Source organism: Ammospiza nelsoni, chromosome 2 (genome assembly GCF_027579445.1).
Source record: "Ammospiza nelsoni isolate bAmmNel1 chromosome 2, bAmmNel1.pri, whole genome shotgun sequence".
Taxonomy (NCBI): domain Eukaryota; kingdom Metazoa; phylum Chordata; class Aves; order Passeriformes; family Passerellidae; genus Ammospiza; species Ammospiza nelsoni.
The window spans coordinates 84,988,975-85,007,232 of NC_080634.1; the positions used below are offsets into that span (position 1 = coordinate 84,988,975).

The window sequence follows — 18,258 nt, forward strand, 5'->3', positions numbered from 1 at the left end:
TCTTTTTGCATACCAAATGGGCCCTGTAATGCTGTGAATCACAGATCTATGAACTCCCCAGCCACAGCAACACAGCTCCTTTTCTGGTTCACATCTCTTGTATATTCAAGAACAGTTAGTCACACTTTCCTGCTCCCTTTCCTCTGCTCTCCAACTGCAGAAGGAGCTGATTTTTTTTGAAACTCTCCAAGCTGAATATAATATATTAGATATAATTTCTGTATTTTCCCCTGTAGCCCTAGTGCATGAATCATGTCAGAGACAATAGAAGTTAAATGAAAAGAATTGCAGAATTCCCAGCTGCCACATGTGTGTCCTAGCTGGTGTAAAATAGGATAAACAGCTCTGCCTAGACCTAGGAAGATTGTGGAGAGACCAGGCAGCTCCAGTTCATCTCCTCTGTTAGGCAGAGAACAAAGAACTCTAACAAGAAGGGTTAGGTACTGATGGAAAAATCTTCCTAGCAAACTGTCTGGAGATCTCCTGTTCTTGGATGAGGGGTGTCCTTCTTCCTTATTTTCTTCCATGTATGTGATGTTTGTTGGTTAAAAATTTCCTATTAAGTTTGGGCAGAAAGTTGAGGATTTTTTCCCATCAGCATTACTGAATTTTTTGAAAATATTTTCCATGAACAGCAACTAAAAGTTAAGATATTGAATTACTTTTGGAAAATATTGATCCATTTTTGAAACCAAAACATTTGATTTCAGTGTTCTAAAATAATTTTTAAAAATTATTTGTAATTATCCCTATGAGTACTTTGGTATTCAGATTTTGAAGTATGACGATAAAACTGAAATTCCCGACCTTTAATTTCTAAACTGTCCTTTTCAGGTATCTCCATCAGTTTCAAATTACTTTTTTTTTTTCGCTCTTTTTTTTTTTTTAAGCTGGACATTTGTGTAAAATAGATTGGTTTTTTACTAAGAATGATTTGATGAGTCAACTTTTTTTTTCTGATTAAAGGCTTCTCTCTTTTAAACACCCAATTAGTTCCTTCAGTGGCTTTTCATCATTGATCTGTCACTTAAAGTTTCTTAATTCTCTCTGATTGGAAGAACTGGAATTATACATTTTAAATTCAAGCAAAAACAAACATGAAGCTGTTGTAGCATAGTAGTAGCATAGCACTGTTGGGTATATTTATATTCTTTTATATAAGGAAAATTTGTAAAAGGAAGTAGGAGAGATTTTCATTATTACCCCTTTTTCGTAAATCCAATTTCATAATAACATATAAAGAGCTATGTCACTGGACTGTTGTTCAATAAAATGCTGGGAAAAAATACAGAAATAGTGATCATAAAAGATTGTTCTAGATCATTAGATAGACACATATTATCATAGGTTTTATTTAACTCAAGGAATATATGGTTCTGTTACAGTTCAGCTGTTTAAGCAGCTTCTGCATGATGTCTTCAGTTGCAAATTCTGGTTCTATTTGCAAGATAAATCATATTGCCTTCACAGGAGCAAATGCCAACTGCAGTACAGTGCTTCATGCATTTAGACATGTCCTTCCTGCAGCGGGTTATCTAGTTTTCCTGTATAGAGTTAGATGATAAGTATTTAAATGCTTACTCCATGCACATAAGTCCTTCTTTGCCAAATACTTTCTGTATAAATGCAAAAGGATTTGCTGCTTTGCAAAATGATCCCTTGTGTTTGCAGCAATTAGCATTAATTGCAAAAATTGACTGGCCTGGAAAATGAGTGTTCTGGGGAAGGCACAGATCTCAAATTCTATAAGTTAATTTAAAAAATAAATGGGCTACTGTATCAGCAGACCAATTCATCAATTCAAAAGACAACATTCCAGCTCAAATGCATCAAGTGTTTTATCTATTCTTATCTGTTCCTGCAACCAATGACAAAGAAATATTTAAGTCAGGATGCCAACTTCAGAAAGCTTTCATTTTACATTCATCAATGTATTTTCATTCTGTCTAATCAAAATGCTTTTAGGGTTGATGGACTTCTGAATCAAATAACAGAGTGTAACACTGATACCACAAAGGTAATGTCAGACTTAGATGTGTTTGGGGATATTAAGTGTAGCTACTTTGTTGTCACAATGTTAAATTCCTTTTTGTCTAAAAGTTATAGTTCTTCACAAAGGATTGTTAATAATGGTTACTGGTTTAATAGGACATGGTGTTTCTGAACTGGTTCAAAACAGCAGCATGCTGGGAAGTATGTGAGATATGGGTGCTCCTGCTGCCCAGCCTGTCCCTGCACCATGGCTTGGGTGGGAGAAGCCAGCTCTGTGTGGCACTCAGGACAGTGACTGTCACAGATGTGCTGTTTTCCAGAGAGGCAAGATGGCTCTATGGTAATTTAAAGTTAATGTATTGCATTCATGTGATAGACAGGGCAAAAGGTATTGGAGAACTGGGAGCAGAGAGAGAGCTTGTTGCCCTTGAGAGGGGAGGATTAGTTTAACACCTTTCTGCCAGCAAAAAGACTCATGAAGGCTGAATGAACCTTATAAGTTTGGAGTTCTGGTCTTGGATGATTATTCCAATGTTTTTAGCATTTCTCTCAATTGCCTTAGCTACCACCATCCTCCCTGTATCTCGTCAGTGGAGTTGCCCTTTGGGCTGCTTAGCAGCAGGAAGGCTGGCACACATGCCTGTAAATCCCTGGAATAATGTCTTAAGAGAAATGGTCAAAATGACCAGCTCACCTTCCAGAAACCCCCTCCAGGTTCAGCCCTGCTTTGTTCCTGGTTCTTCATAGCCATGTCTTGCTACAAGCATTAAGGATTAGGAGGTATTGTGCAGGGAGCTGAAGGCAGGTTTCTGCCTCTGTGATTTAACTCTTAACCTTTTCTCTAGTCCTCATCCTAAACCTCTTTGTTTAGAGAAGGAGAACTTGATTTGTTCAAAAGCAGACCAAGCAGTTGAAACCCACACCTGTGGAGAAAAATTGGTCTTTTGATTAAATCAAGGTCTTGATAAAAAATGTGTTGTGAAAACTCTACTTTCTAAGTAAAATGAACCTCTGTAAACATAAAATATTCTAGCCCCCAGGAATTTTAATACTGCCAGAATGTCTGATACAGTTGTAGCTTTGTTGCTGCATTTCTTCTGCTCTCATTCTGTGTTGGGTGCTGTGGTAGCCCAGCCTTTCTTTTCATGAGAGGTGGAGAGGGGCTGTACACAGCAAAATCTCAGCTTCTCAAGAGGGACAGAGACTGAGGAGCACTGTGGCTCACAGAAACTTTAGGAGAAGCTCAAGAACTTTTAACAGTGATGTTAAAGGAGCAGTGGGCATGTTCAGTGCCTGAATTGCCACAAAAAAATCAATCAATCAATCAATCTGTCAAAGCAGCAGTTTCTTTACATTCTTTTTTCAGCGAGGGCTGGGGCAGGGCAGCTCTGTGACTGTGTGGGTTTTTCAGGACATGAAGCTTCTTGTCATTTCCTGGAAAGCTAAACCTGCCAGATTTCACTAGGTTCTGGCATGTCTGCAAGAGTAAGAGGTCTTAAGCATTCTGGTCCCAGGCCATGCCATGCCCCTTCTTATGAAATGCTTGGTTTTCTATTACAGATCCCTGTTTACAGTATTCCAGGGTCACACAGTGTTGTGAAATTTATAAAGTGAACCCCAAAACTCAGCTCTAAGGCCAAGTGGTGCAGAAAGTGGTTGCTGACACTGTCCTTTACAGTGCTTAGAAATAACCACTTTGCAATGCTGGCTGAAGACTGCTTTGTATCTTACTCCTTTCTTGGTTTTTGTGTTTTGCTCAAGTTGGCATTTTTATGTTCCTCAGATAAGACCCTCCCCCTTCACAGGCCCCTTTCATATTTAAAGCTTATTTAAATCCCACCTGATTTGTGACAGTGGATGAGTGATGCTGTTGATGTGCAGTCTCACAAGAGCAAAAGCCTTTTATGCTGTGTCTGGACTGTGAGTCATTTTGTGGATGCAGAATACTTCCACATTTTAATTCCTCTGGTACCTGCTGGCATTCAGGTGTATCTCTTCTTTAACCCAGGAAGATCTTACAACTGAGGAGAAGGCTTTTTGTGATGGCTTTTAACAAATAGCTTTTTTATGAGTTTGTTCCTTGTCTTAACTCATATACTGAGAGTTAGTCACTTTTATCACTCAGATTGAAGCTGTGATGTTCCTATTCTCACTACATAAGAAAACTTCTAAAAAGCAGAAGTTGTTGAATTGTTTCAACAAGCAGAAACTGATTTTCAAAAGTATGTTGTGACAGACTTGCTAGTTTTTTGTTACTTCTGTAAACAAAGATTTATGGCATAGCATTTTCTGCACAGTAGTTATAGATATCTCAAAGGGAAACTGATTTTGCAGGCACATTTCCTCTGGTAAGACAGACCAGTCCTTCAGCATGGTTAATATTTGCTCTTGCAGAGCACATTCAGCCCCTCCTTAAATCCAAGGCTGTGCAGTGGGTTGAGCCCACCACAATTAAACCTTAAATTATCTTTGCAAATACACCAACATATTTTACTGTAAATCTGCCAACCACAGTAGGTACACTGTGCTGGATCTGAAATGGCAGCACCTCATTTTGCTTATTCAGACCCTACAGTTCCTTTTGAGTCCCAGAATGAGAAGCTCAGAACTTGCGACTCATCTACAAAAGTCTACACCAGTTTCAAGATGCTTTTTAAGAATATCTTGGATTGTTCAAGTTTTTGCTGGGGATTTTGTGGTCCTATGTTCATTCTGGTGGAAGCAAAGAAACCTTAAAATCCCCCATTACTTTCTTCAACTCAAAAGGTGTATTGCAGAAGAGGTAGGAAGCTCTCCACAAGTGGGTGGAGAGTACCTCTATAGGATTTATAATCCTGTAGATAATCTTACAAGATGTGTGACAATCTTCAATAACCTGAGATCCAGGTTACGCAAGAGATAGTATGAAAAGAGAGGTGTCCTTGTTGTTTCCCCATCCCTCAAAAGGGTCATGAAGACCCAGAATGCAGGTCTTGAAGCTGTGATCTTTTTCTTAGGTAAAGCAATGCAAACCCTTTCTTCCTTTTATATATTTACTTATTAATTTGTTTAATGGAGATTTTTAATTGAATAAAGGGATACTATTATGATCAAATGATTCTTCAGCTGTTAGCACATACTTAACACTGCATCAAATGCACTGACTGTAGAAAGTGGCAATTTATATAATTCTAAATAAAGTCATATATTTCCTAGAAGAATAGTTACAGTAATTATACCTTGAATTTGACATTGATATTGAAAATAATCCAAAACATCTGAAGTTAACACCAACTGTACACAAACAGAAAAATTTGACTTTTTAAAGGTACTGATTCTGGTGACAGTTTGAGAAGACCAGCCTTTGAGTTCATGTTATATGCATTTGAGAGCTATGCTGAGCGCACAGCTACTGAGCTGCACACAGCCAGTCTCAGCAGATCAGAATAGCTCTCAGCATCTCACCTCCTGCCATTAGGAGTAGGGATCAGCCAAATGAAAAATGATGCTCTGATTCCATCTGGATGACAGTAACAACCTGGATGATAAGCTCTGGCTTATTTTGCCTTTCGTAAATGATTTTAAAATAGAGACATTCTACATTTCTTTACTAAATGTAGTCCTCAAAGACAGTACGTTAATTTTTGTTCCCTCTGCATTTCCTAAAGGCTATTAGAAGGGGCTAGTCACTGAAAGCTATGTATTTATACAGTGAAGTGCTGAAGCTGGGAAGCATGGCTTTTAAAAAGAAACAAAAACCAAAACACCACCCAGCTTCCAGCTTGTGGCTTCTACTGCATTGAGGATTAAGCACAAGGCAGGAGTCACTGATCTGCTGAAATATCAGTTATTGAGACCATCACCAGCATTTTACCTGTTAGAGAGAGACAGAGAGCATTTCCCAGCTCTGGGCTTTTATGCTTATATTCTAATTTTAGGAAGAAAAATGTTATTTTCCTACAATTGAAAGATGCCAGCCAAAGCCTGGCTTTGTCCAGAGTTGTGTGTGAGCAACATGTGGAACTGAAGAGCTCACTGCAGGAAGAGGAATGAAAGGCAAGATGGATTGGTCTGCCACTGGCCTTTGACCACTTAAGTAACCCCCATGCCACAAATTAGGACATGAAGGATTTGCTTTTTACCTCATGTAGAACCACTAATTTCATGTATTGTTCTGGTGGCCTTCCTTTTGAACAAGTTCATCACAGGGTTGTGAGGGCTCTTCGGGAGTCCCTAACACTGCATTCCTTATTCACTCAAGCTTTCTGCTTCAGCCATCTTAACTGTTGTGTGTATACTGTCAAAATTGATTTTTTAAGGTTATACATCACATACATTGAAGAAATGTACATGAAGAAGTACACGAGGAGTTGCTCAGGGTCACACAAAGTGTCCAGTCATGTACATGAGATGAGTGACTGTGCAATAGCCTAATAGTAGTCGTTGGTAACAGGACAGCTGCTGAGCAAAACATAACTGCAGCAACATCTCAAGAGTAGATAAGTTAATACCTTAGATTTGAGATTTCTGTTTGGTGGGTTTTTGGGGTTTTTTTTGTGGTTTTTTTTTTTTTTTTGTGTGTGTGTTTTTTGTTTATTGGTTGGTTGGTTTTTATTGAGAGAAAAATCACAATTAATGAGACTCAGAAAATGTGTTCACAGGATAAGTATATGTAGTACTGCCAGGAAGCCTGCTTTAATCTAATAAACAATACTTAGGATTCAAGCTTTTTCATAAGAGAAGATAAAGAAACTGTTTAATATAACAGTAAAGATATGTTTATTTTCCAATATTTTCTCTGGCTGCTTCAAAATAAGCTGCAAAATCTATTAAAACTTGAAAAATCTTGTGCTGCATTCCCTGAAGAAAGAAAATCTAAGACTGTGAAAGCTTCATGAGTGTTTAATAATAGACTTTTATAGTCTTGACTAAGCAATGGTGATGATGTATTGCAAGATTAATACATAAATCATTAGGAAGCTTTAGTCATTTTAATACAGCCTATGTTTTGCCTAATTTCCTGATTCATCCTAAGGCACATATTGAAATTTTGTGTGGCCTTTCATTAAAAAGCCCAGCATGGCAGCCACGTTTTGCATCACTTGTCTTTTAATGGAGCACATAGCAGCTGGGCTCTCTGCAGTTTGATCCTGGTGCACTCTGCCCTGCAGGTAAATTAACACCCAGGGAACTGGGGAGCGCTGATGGGTGAGAGGAGAATGATGTGCAAGACAATTGTGAAAGGTTCACATCAGGAAACCTTCAGGGCTAGCACTGGCTGGGTTGAACTGATCTGTGTGCCAGCCAGGATGGTCACAGGTCCTCTGAGCCTTTTGCTGAAAGCTGTGGTGGGGCACAGGGTGCTGTCCGTGAGCCCATGATGTCTGTTAGGTGTGTGCACAACGTGAAAGGAGCCCTCAGTGAGGGTGGCAAAGCTGAGAGCAGCGAGAGAGCCCCGTGCACAGGAGGGTGAAGGGAGTGATCTCTGCTGGGCACCACAGCTTCCCCCTGACCTCACTTAATGCTCTTTACTAAACATGGGATCATCTGATTTAAGCGGGAGACCTCTGTAGAAAACTGAAGCCAGCCTGAGGAGAAACAAGTAAGACTGCCAAGAGATGTGCTAAACATTATTTCAGTTTTCAAACTGGGATAGCAGCTGAGTCCATATTTAAACACCTAATTAGCCACTGCAGGCTCCAGTTTGAAATTTGGCTTCTCATTACTTTTTGAAAATACATTCCATAGGGAGACTGCTTCTGGAGACAGCACCATAGAGATAAGTAGCAAAAATCAGCTAATCAGCTTCTGGTGGAAAAAAGAAAAAAATAAAAAAAAAGAAGAAAAAAAATAATCAGCAAACCTCAAGGCACTCACTCTAGAATGGAATACCTACTTATTTTCTTCTTGCAAAAAATCAAAACAATCCCTTCCTTTTCTCCTCCTGAATTTTTACAGTAGTAAGTCAAACCTGTAGCTTATATTGCAAAAATCTTAAGCCAGAAGTAAGAATTTTGCTAAAAGAGTATTTGGATACAAAATGCAGAACCTGCTTTAACTTGACCCTTTATTCATCCGTATAAAATCCATAAAAGATTATTTTTAAAGAAAGAATAAGGTTTTGTATATTGCTGCTCTCTTGGAGAAATTTCAAAGCAGCAAATTAAATTCTGCCTGCCTTAACTCCTTTTGTACTTTTCATTTAGTGAGTTGTGCACTTGTGAACCTTCAGAAAATATGGAAATTCATTACATCAATATTATTTTACTTAGTATGCAATTATATTTTTATTCATTGTAAATACAGAGCATAAAGTGCCAGGAGAGGCTAGATTTAGATGCATAGGCTTTAAAGCCAGATAATTCCATGTGCAAGAGCAATACATTTTATGGTTTTAAACTAAAACAGGGTAGATTTAGACTGGACAAAAGAAAGAAATTTTTATGATGGGGATGGTGAGGCACAGAAATGGGTTGTCCAGAGACAGTGTGGATGCCCCATCCATTCAAAGCCAGGCTGGACGGGACTTTGAGAGATCTTGTCAAGTGGAAAGATGTCTCTTCTATGGTAGGTTAGAGGAATTAGGTGATCTTTAAACTTCCAACCCAAAGCCTTCTGTGATTCTACAGGTGTGTACTTAGGAGACAGAATTGTGGTGTAAGTTCAGGTGCCTATTTTTCTGATACATGAAGTCAACACTGGATGTAATGAAGTCAAATAACTAGTGTTGATTTATTTTTTCAATGTGGCATTTAAACAATGTGATTCTAATAAAATGGGGTCTGACAAAAAACAGTTGTTCAACAGAAATCCTCAGCAGTTCTGTGTTGTGTTATTCCTCTGTCTTATGCAGTCCATTGGTGTTAGATTCCTGGAAAGCAAAAAACACACAGAAATTGGGAAGAGAAAAGCTAATCGTTGCAGGGCCTCTGCCAAAAGTTTTTGCTCTGTGTATCTAGTTTTATATTCTTCATATCTATATTATTTTATTGAAGTCTGATTCCTGGCTGCCTTGCAGATCATTTGCATCTCTGCACTGTGATATAAAAGGCTTCCTCATTGATTGGGTAGCTTTTATATCTTCTCAGCACTCATGTTTCTCTGACATACATACCTATGCAAAATATAACTCTTTGGAGGATCCAGCCCTTGTAGTTCATGCTTCATTGCCACAAGGTAAGTCAAAACAGCGCTCACAGAAAATGTGGGAATGGGGAGTCATGGGGAGCATTCAGCATCCTCCTGCCTGGCATCTGAAGATTACCAAAGGCCCAAATAGACCCAGGCAGAACAAGTCAGAGTAGTCCCCAGCTCTGCTTCCCTGTGAGCCCCTTGCCAGACACGATGGCTCTGGTTCAGCTCGGGAGCCCGTCCCGTGCCCCAGCTTGCGTTCAGTGGGGAATGGTGGCGCTGGTGGAGCAGTGCCAGGGGCAGCTGCCAGCTGGCTGCCGGAGGCGGCTCGGGATGAAGGCTGCTTCCCATGGGTAGTGTGAGCTCTGCCCCACGTGGCTGTGCACAGGAGAAGCTTGTAGCAGCTGAGGATCTGGTCCTTCAAGTTAAAGGGGTTGGAATATGCATGAAGCATAAGGTGACATTTTGAGCGTCTCAGATCAGAGCATGGACGTTACTGAATTTAAAATGTAACTGCAATTTCCTGACTAATACCAAGTCACTTTCATATTCATGCAGTGATTGTTCTTTACTCTTTAAATAGCCCATTTTGCCCAAAGGTGCAGGTGAAATCCTTATGATAATGAAGATATGTTATGCAGCACGGTACAGCTGAGGCAGCTGGTTGGTGCAAGGGCCACCTGTGATCAGCTGTCCTTTTTGGTCCTCAATTCATACCATGGTTTTGTAGACTGCTTGTGATTTGCTTGTACATAAAAAAAGACAGGAAAAAAAAAAAGATATGCACTGGAGGCTCAGTGTTGTTGTCTGTTGTTGTCTTTTCCTTCCTGTGGCTAAGCTGTATTATTTACTGTGGTGTCTCCAAGTTTCTGAGTTCTTGCAGATAACATGGACAGTAAAATTGCTTCAGTAGCCTTATACCTCTGTAGAGAGTCAGCCTGATTCTTAACACCCAGGGCTTTCTGTGATGAAGTGCACAGGATATTATAAATATGATCTTCAACAAGAATAAGATAACAAAATGAATTCATATGTTTGCTATTCATTCAAAATAAAAAAAAATCTTGCAGGTAGTAACGGCCACAGAAATCACAGGCAGGCTTTCCTGCAGAGTAAGGGCATCCCTAGTGTGGACATTTCTTGCATTTAGGGTGAAGGTGTAGAGGATGGAGCTGTAGCTGTGGCCACCACAGAGATAGGACAACATCTGGGGGAAAGGAAGGAATGAGGAAAGAGAGTTCTGTTCCTGGGTGGGTGCCTCTCACCTTTCACCAACAGGTTAAGGTTCTGCTGCTGCATGGACCTAACCCCTGATTCCACATGGGGAACAGCTGCAGCACCACTTCCCCAGGCTTTAGCAGAGCCAAAGCAGATGGGCTGGAGTGGTTCCACTGCTCCCAGGAGCCTGGTGCTTTAGGCTCCTGCCTGCTTTGCCTCTGAGCTGTCTGTAATGCCACCATTTCCCTTTGGTTCTGCTTAGCACAAAAAAGGTTAGATGAGAGGCTGGGGTAATTACAGGAGTAAATTGTTATGGCATAGAAATTTGTGGAAGTGGTGCTGAGGTCTCAGTCAGGAAGAGCATTTTAAGTGACATGCCTGCTAATTTGCCTGAAAATAGCCTGCTTATTAAAAAAAAAAAAAAAGAAAAAAATAGTACTTTCATTGCGTGCATGCAATGAAACTCAGCTCAGCAGTTCCTAGAGAGCTTGACTTGAAAGAAAGGCACATTTGACATCCAGATGAGAGAGATGCACAGGAGTCTCAACAGGTAATATTTTACTGTAACTCCTGGAATTTGTGTGCCTTTGTCATACCTCTTTGGCACAGACCCTGTCAGCCATCTCTGCTTCAAAGCTATATAAGGCCTGTAAACTATGGTTACACTTGCAGCTGCTCTCCTTGCTCTATCTTTCTATCCATCTCTTAGCTGTGCACAATCTGGTGTGTGACCAGGGCAGCTGCAATGAGTGCCTCACTCATCTGTACTGCTCCCAACACAGGAGCCTTCAACTAGTAGGTTCTGATGAAGTAAAAATAATAATAGCAACAAGAAGTAGTATGATCAGTCATGGATTTAACAGGGAATGGGGTGTGTATGTTTGGAAAGAGCAGAGTGAAAGAGGGGAGAGAAGTTTAAGGGCCTCCAGGTGATGATAGCCTAGAGATTTATGCCTCAGCATTTCTGGTTTAAAGAGTTTGACAGAGAGATTCTGGCAGGTATTGTGTAATTTTATTTTAGTATTTTCCCTGCTATAAATAAGACTTGTGTCTGATGGAATAATCACCAGAACTTGAGTAAACAACACGCCTGCCAGTGATAAGCTCTTTCTTCTGACGACTCAGTGTATATCTGGATATTGCAAAATGTGGTACATTTGATGTTTGTGCAATTCTTTTCTCCTTCTGGTTATTTTTACATGCATCTCCCTCTGTGTTTCTCTCCTGTGTACAGATGTTCGTATTCACCCCATGGAGCCTATGCCCAAAGCAAACTTGCCCTCGTGTTATTTACCTATCGACTACAGCATCTTCTGACTGCAAATGGAAGCCATGTGACTGCTAATGTAGTAGACCCTGGAGTAGTGAATACTGAGCTCTACCAGCATGTCTTTTGGGTTGTTAAAGTGGTCAAATGGATGACAGCCTGGCTATTTTTCAAGGTATTCCTTTTTAAAATAATTTTGTTGCTGTGCTCCTGCATTGTGAAATCTGCAGTCGGCCTGGAGCTGAAAGTGTTTCAGAGTTTATAATAGTGTAAGGTATTTATTTCATTTCTCTGTGCTGATGAGATGTACAAAATCAATAAGGACAGGCTTTCCAGCAAACAAACATTTTTTTTAAATGGAGGAAGCAAGCTGCCACAGTAGGGAAAGGGAATGCCTTTCACAGTCCTTGCCTGTGCACTGGTAATCTCTGCTCTGATCTATCCACGTGCTTCTGGGCTGGAACGGGGGCAGGACATCACCCTTACATGGAGCCAGAATATGCAAAGTGTTCTTCAGAAATGACTTGTTCATTCTCTTAAAGAGAAGCAGACATGATCTGGCATGGTCTACATGTACACAACACGTTACAGAGAGGAGGGCAAAGGGAAGAAGAAAGCTGTACAAAAGTGGCAGTGGGAGGTGGCTGTGCTCCAGGATGTGAGGTCCAGACACTTGTGCTCAGTGAGGTGGGACAATTTTTAATTAGCTTTTTCACTCTAACACATACTTGTAATGGTACTTGATTTTTTATTATCCAATCCTGATCTGCACTAGGAAACAAAAAGTTGTTTAATAAAATGGATCCAGAAGTGGGGCAGACACAGTTATGGGCAATGTTTTGTAGGGGTGTAAGTAGATTAAACTGAAATCAGTTTAGCTGTGTAGGTGAAATCTCCTCATGCACACAGGCCTTTGAAGGGCTTGTGCTGAGAGAATGTACTGCTTATAGCTCTTTCAGAAAGTAGTTTTGGATTAAGTAAATGGAACCTGATTCCATTAGAGAAAATTAAATGTCCTAATTAAAATGAAGTATTTTACATCAAGGAGCATGTCCCACAAAGCAAATTAATTTTAAACTTTGATATGGAAATATCAGTTGCTTTCATTTTAGAAATGAACTGGAGGCTGGAAGAGTGACTGTAAAATAAGATGCAAACAAATAAACCCATATTTAAAAAAACATAGATTCTTGTGAATGCACCTTGAATATTGCAATAAAATTGTAATAAGAATGCTCATAATCTGTAATGCATTCTTAAAGAAGCAGACTGCAGCTTTGCCAAACCATGTCCATTAAACCTGTTTTCCCTCTTGTGATTGCCATTTTAAATATCAGTCTTGAGTGGCAGTGTTTTTTCATTGGACTCACTTCACCTTCCTAATATAAAAGTTTCATGTAGATTTTTAGGTTGTGCTTAGAATTTCTTCTGGAGAGAAAAAATTCTTGCATCTGAGAGTGAGTTTCAAGTCTCTTGTTTTTTGCAGTTCTCAATCCCTCCCAGTTTTATTGACGTGCCCAGGAGACACTTTTGTATTATACTGGTGATGTTTAGACATTGAATTGGATGTTATTGAACATTTAAAATGATTTATCACAAGAGGGATTCCCATGCTTACAACTCTAACAGCCCTGCCACTGACAGTTCCTGATCATTTCTTTCTTCTTTGGATGTGATACTGCTCAAAAGAAGTTCTGCCTTGAAATAGGTGACAGACAGACATACTGATCTGTATGGAAGAGCAATGCCCTTACTGCCTGGAAAGCAAATGTATCAATTGCTTTCTGAGCCAGAATAACCTCAACTCTGGATATCTGAATGCTTCAGTTATTGAGGTTGAGATTTTCACATTTTTGTCTAACACTCAATGTGTTTTTCCCAAAACCCAGAGGAGAGGGAAATTTTTATTTTCTCTTTTCCCATTCTCCCTTTTACCTCTGAGCTCCAAGATCTACTCTTTGCTTATTGCTTAGGATATATCTGTGTGTTTGGGAGCACTTCAGCCCAGAGGAGCACCCTGATTGGCATCACAAGGAGATGTTTAGCTCCACAGCAAGCTCACATTGAAAGCCTGCCTGGCAATTTTAACAGTGCTCTACTGAGGGCTGTAGTATTCAACATTCAAGCCTGAGTGAGACTTGTGTTGGTCTCGTGCATTAGGGTAAATTTTCCCCAAGAAAAGTAAGAAAGAAAATACCAGAAAATTCAGTTTTCTGGTAATATTAGCTGATTGTTGGTAGTATGGATTTTATTCTCCCCTGGAATTTTGTTCCTGAGCACTTATATGAATCTTCCTTCTAGGATTATAGAAGTAATGCAGTGAAAATGAGGTGGTAGCTCTTTCATCATATTGACTTAACTAACTATTGTCACCCTGAAGTTTTCCAGAGTGGGTTCTAAATGTGTGCTGGAAATTGCTTCACTCACTTCAACATGGCACTCTTGAGAGCCAGCCCAGCCCAGAGAGCTGCAGTGAGGAAATACATCACATCGCATTCCCTCAGGAGAGAGTCAGCATCTTGTTTGATTTAATTCCCAACAAACTGCCAGAGCCCCCACCACTTTTCAATGCATTTCTGCCAGCGCTGGTGCCAGTCATGTTCAAGTCAAATACCTCTTAGGGATTGCAGCCTGGCCCCCACCTTCCCTGGGCTGCTCATGTTGGAGGCAGCTCAAAAGTGTGGCAGACAAGGCTGTCAGCTCAACATCCGCCTTGGAGCTGCCTCAAGATATTTAGGTACTTAAATGAATAGACTTGCAGTCTTGTAAATAGGCCATGATACATATGCATAAGTTACTCAAAGTATTAGCAGCTTGGTTTTCTTAAAATTGCAAAGCATGATCTTCTAGACTTTATATATGGCTCAGAAAAGTCTTGGCCAAATCAGTTTGGTGGTTTTTTTTGTCCCCACAGGTTACAGTGAAAGGCATTGCTGTAGAAATAAGATATAGAACAAACTAAAGGTTCTGGTGACAGTCATAAAGTTTGTGAAATTGGTGCTGCCCTTTACAAGTAACATTTTCATTCTTTCTCAGCTCAATTCTTTCTCAGAAAAGTTATTGTCTGCTGTGGTACTCTAAATTTACACTTTTCAAATGTTTTCTCTGTATTTTTCATACACATGGACTGGACCTGTCACACAAGAGACAAATTATGTCTATTACTCAAAAAAATATATTTCTATCCCTATGATTTTTTGGTAAGTAGAGCCTGATGAGCTGACAGAGTCTTCTGTAGAATGCAATGAAGTATGTCATCCTTTAGTAATTTTTAACATAAATTCATCTTCTTTTTGAAGAGATAAAGTCCAAACTAATAAACACTAACTAATAAACACTAACTAATTAATGAGATAGTAATAACTTGAAAAGTCATTCATTGAGCATCAAAATGCAGTTTAGCTAAGTGTGCAACACACCAGCTTTAGCATTGGGTACCGTGCAGGCTGGAAACCAGGAAGTACCATTTCCTTCCCAAGTATTTCTGCATCTGCAGCAGATCCTGAATATTCATTCTTAAACCAGATGGTCTCTGCTTGTGATACAATTAAAATGCCTAGAGCAAACCAAAAAAGTTGACTCTCATTAATGTCCGATAACAGGGACTGTTCTGCTTTGTATAACTTCATTGTGGCATCAAACTAGAGACATTTGACGGATAGCAGTGTTGTAAAATTCCCAAAACCTTGTTTATGACAAGCTTGGTGAACATGTCATTACCAGATATAGAGTATTTGGTCCTTTCAGCCAGCTCAGATTGGTATTTAGGGAGGCATTGTGGAAGGAAGGCTTTGCATCAGATCCTGTCTCAGCTGTCATTTCCAAAGACATAGTGCCAGATAAGTGATTATTGACTGACAAACTGAAAATGAGTAGGATTAGTGACCCTGCCAGCCTTTAAAAATGAAGGGAAAGGCTTCAGGAACATGTGCTAGATAGATATCAGTCAGTATAAACTAATTCTTTCCCTTCATCTTGTCAAAATAGGCTTAACATTAGTGCGATTTTCCTATAACATTTTTTAAAAAATGCTTCCAGTCAGTAAGCAAGTCTAGAAAACAAGATCTAAAGGACCTGGATTCATCATTCATGCCAGAGGACATAGTCATGCAGGTCTTATTGCAGCATTTCTTATTCAAACTGTCCCTTTGGCACTGTGAATATAGTAAATTTATTTCATCCTACCCCCCAGGTGTCAGAAGACAAACACATCACCGCACAATAACACCAGCTGTAAGAGAATGAGAGTAATTAAATCCCACAGCTGAAAGCAGCAATTCATCAGCATCAACATTTTCTGTGCATGAGAGTGTGTGGTCCTCACATAAAGCTAATCTGGGCCTTTCTCACAAAAATGAAAACTTGCAGAAACGTATAATTTGCAGTTAATTTTTACAAAAGGTTTTTCTGGTCAAAAACATAGAGAAGAAAACAGTCTGCTTGAATCGAGTAACACTGGTCTTTCAGCAGATACCATTTTTACACATTGGTACAGGGATTTAAGCTTTCAGAGCCATAGGTATCTTTTTCTATCTATTAAGTATTTTATTATTTGTACAGCCATAGAATGATTCTAGAGGGAAAGATGAGGGAACCATCCTGAGAAGGCTAGTAAATAATCCACTGTTTAATTCCCAAATCCTGATGATCTGGGTTTTATTCTTGTATATGATCTCCTGGACTTGGTTAAGTGTCCAAGATCCTGCCTGTTATGGGGGTATGTGGATGGAGCTTGGCTGCTTTATTTATTGTAACTGTGAGCACAGAGCCCTCTGAACACAGAGCCCTGTGTGGTGCTCCAAGTCAGATCAGACCCTCTAATGCAGGCTGGCCCTCAGTGCACACATAAATAGCATTGCACCCTCGTCTCCACTGAACCTGTGGCCCCCTACATCCCAAGATATCATTATTTTTCTGCATATTTTCTTAGCTCTAAGTGGTTAAAATATTTATTTGAAGGGACACGCTGAGAGTTGTGACAAGATGTTTTGATGGCAGGCAAATGAAGGATTTGTGTTGCTTGCCCCAGTGTATGGGACACAAAGGAGTGTATAGATTGCTGTAGAGGACAGCACAAAATGGGTGGGATTATGTCACAGTTCATCACAGGGAGTCAAGGATGTTGAAGTTCTTGTTTATAACTTATGTGGAGCAGCTGCTGCTGTGATTTATCCCCAAACCACACCCAAGCTTCCTCTTGAAGGGTGCCAGTTGGAACAGGCTGAAATACAGGCATGGAGCAAGCAAAAAATGAGGTAGTGTGCACAGAGATACATCTCACATCCTGTCCTGCAGTTTTAGTTGTTTAATTAAAATAAGCATCCTTTCTTTTCTTTTTCTTTTCCCTTCTCACAGTGTGAAATGGGAATATCGTTTTCCCTCTCTCAAAATTGTTCAGGAAAACTGTCTTTATGTCTAATATCGCCTACAGGATTCACCCTTTTTAGCCCAGGAAATGATCTAAAGGAAGACAGGTTAGAACCACACTGTGCACTATGTGAAAACCCATGCTTGCACTGTGTGAAATTGTTTTGGACATTTCAGTACGCAACTGAAATGTCAGAAGCTGTGTGTCTTACTGTGTAAGAGAGGGTTTATCCTTAACTCTGGTGTGTTAGAGGATTGCTGATTTAACCTGACAGCCCAGGAAGATTATTTATATGAAAGCATTTAAATTTGTATCCAAAAGAGTGGGAAAAATAGTCCCTCCATTGCTTTACTGGGGTGAGAGTAAGTAAACAGTTAAGAAATTGTGAAAATATATGAGCCTAACCACTGTTAGCACATCAGAACCTATCATCCTGTAATCTGTAACTGGTTTCATATTCAGAAACCACAGAGTTAGTTAGGAAAGACATTTTCCATCCATCAATCTATTCCTTGCAGTACTTTCCTAAGTATTTGATTAATACCTTTGTGTGGTAATCTATTGCCAGTCAGACTTGATGAAAATGGAAAAAACACAAAAAAGGAGGATAATTTTCCTGTGGCTCAAACACATATCAGGGACTCTGGACTGATTCCTCTCAGTTTAAAAGAAAGTCTCCTTGATGTCTCTGAAGTAAAGGTCTCAAAAAAGAGCCTGAAAGATTGGGAAATTAGAGAATCTTGAAATTTCCACTGGAACATTAGCACAATCTTTTAAATTATGGGTTATAATATCACACTACTGTAATTCTTCCTCATGCATCAGAGAAGTACTAAGTCAATCACTATGTGCTTAAAATTATCATGGAGTATAACTCTACTTGGAAACTTGAACCCACTGGCAGCCACTACTCTTTCTCTTCAGTCTGTCTCTCAGAGAAAGAACAAAAGAGAGAGAATGCAACCCCAGCCTCAGTGAAATGACCCATTCAGCAAGGGTAGGAACAGGAGTTGCAGGCAATTTCTGTCTTCAATGTGAATGAGTTGGAAAACAGAGTTAAGGAGAAAGAGCACTGGCTTCCCTTGGAAAACTCTCCAAATTAGCTTATGAGTGAGAAGCAGTTTGGAATTAAAATAAAAATATGCAGAAGAGTAAGTGGGGAGTGCATATTCAGGTATATTTTATATATATATTAATATATTTACATAATCATATATATATATGTATATGGTCTATCTAAATTCCTCATTGCTTTGCTATTTGTGAGTTATGTGTCCCTAAAAAATAAATTTGTATTGAAGAG

General features: G+C 39.5%; 1 protein-coding gene across 1 annotated transcript in view; it reads left to right on the forward strand.

The window, feature by feature from the left end:
• DHRSX (dehydrogenase/reductase X-linked) overlaps positions 1-18,258 on the forward strand; it is a 161,450-nt gene that overhangs the window by 120,074 nt on the left and 23,118 nt on the right. Inside the window, exon 6 of the mRNA XM_059494079.1 lies at positions 11,555-11,762. Coding sequence (XP_059350062.1) covers positions 11,555-11,762 — 208 coding nt within the window. The remainder of the gene's footprint in view (positions 1-11,554; positions 11,763-18,258) is intronic.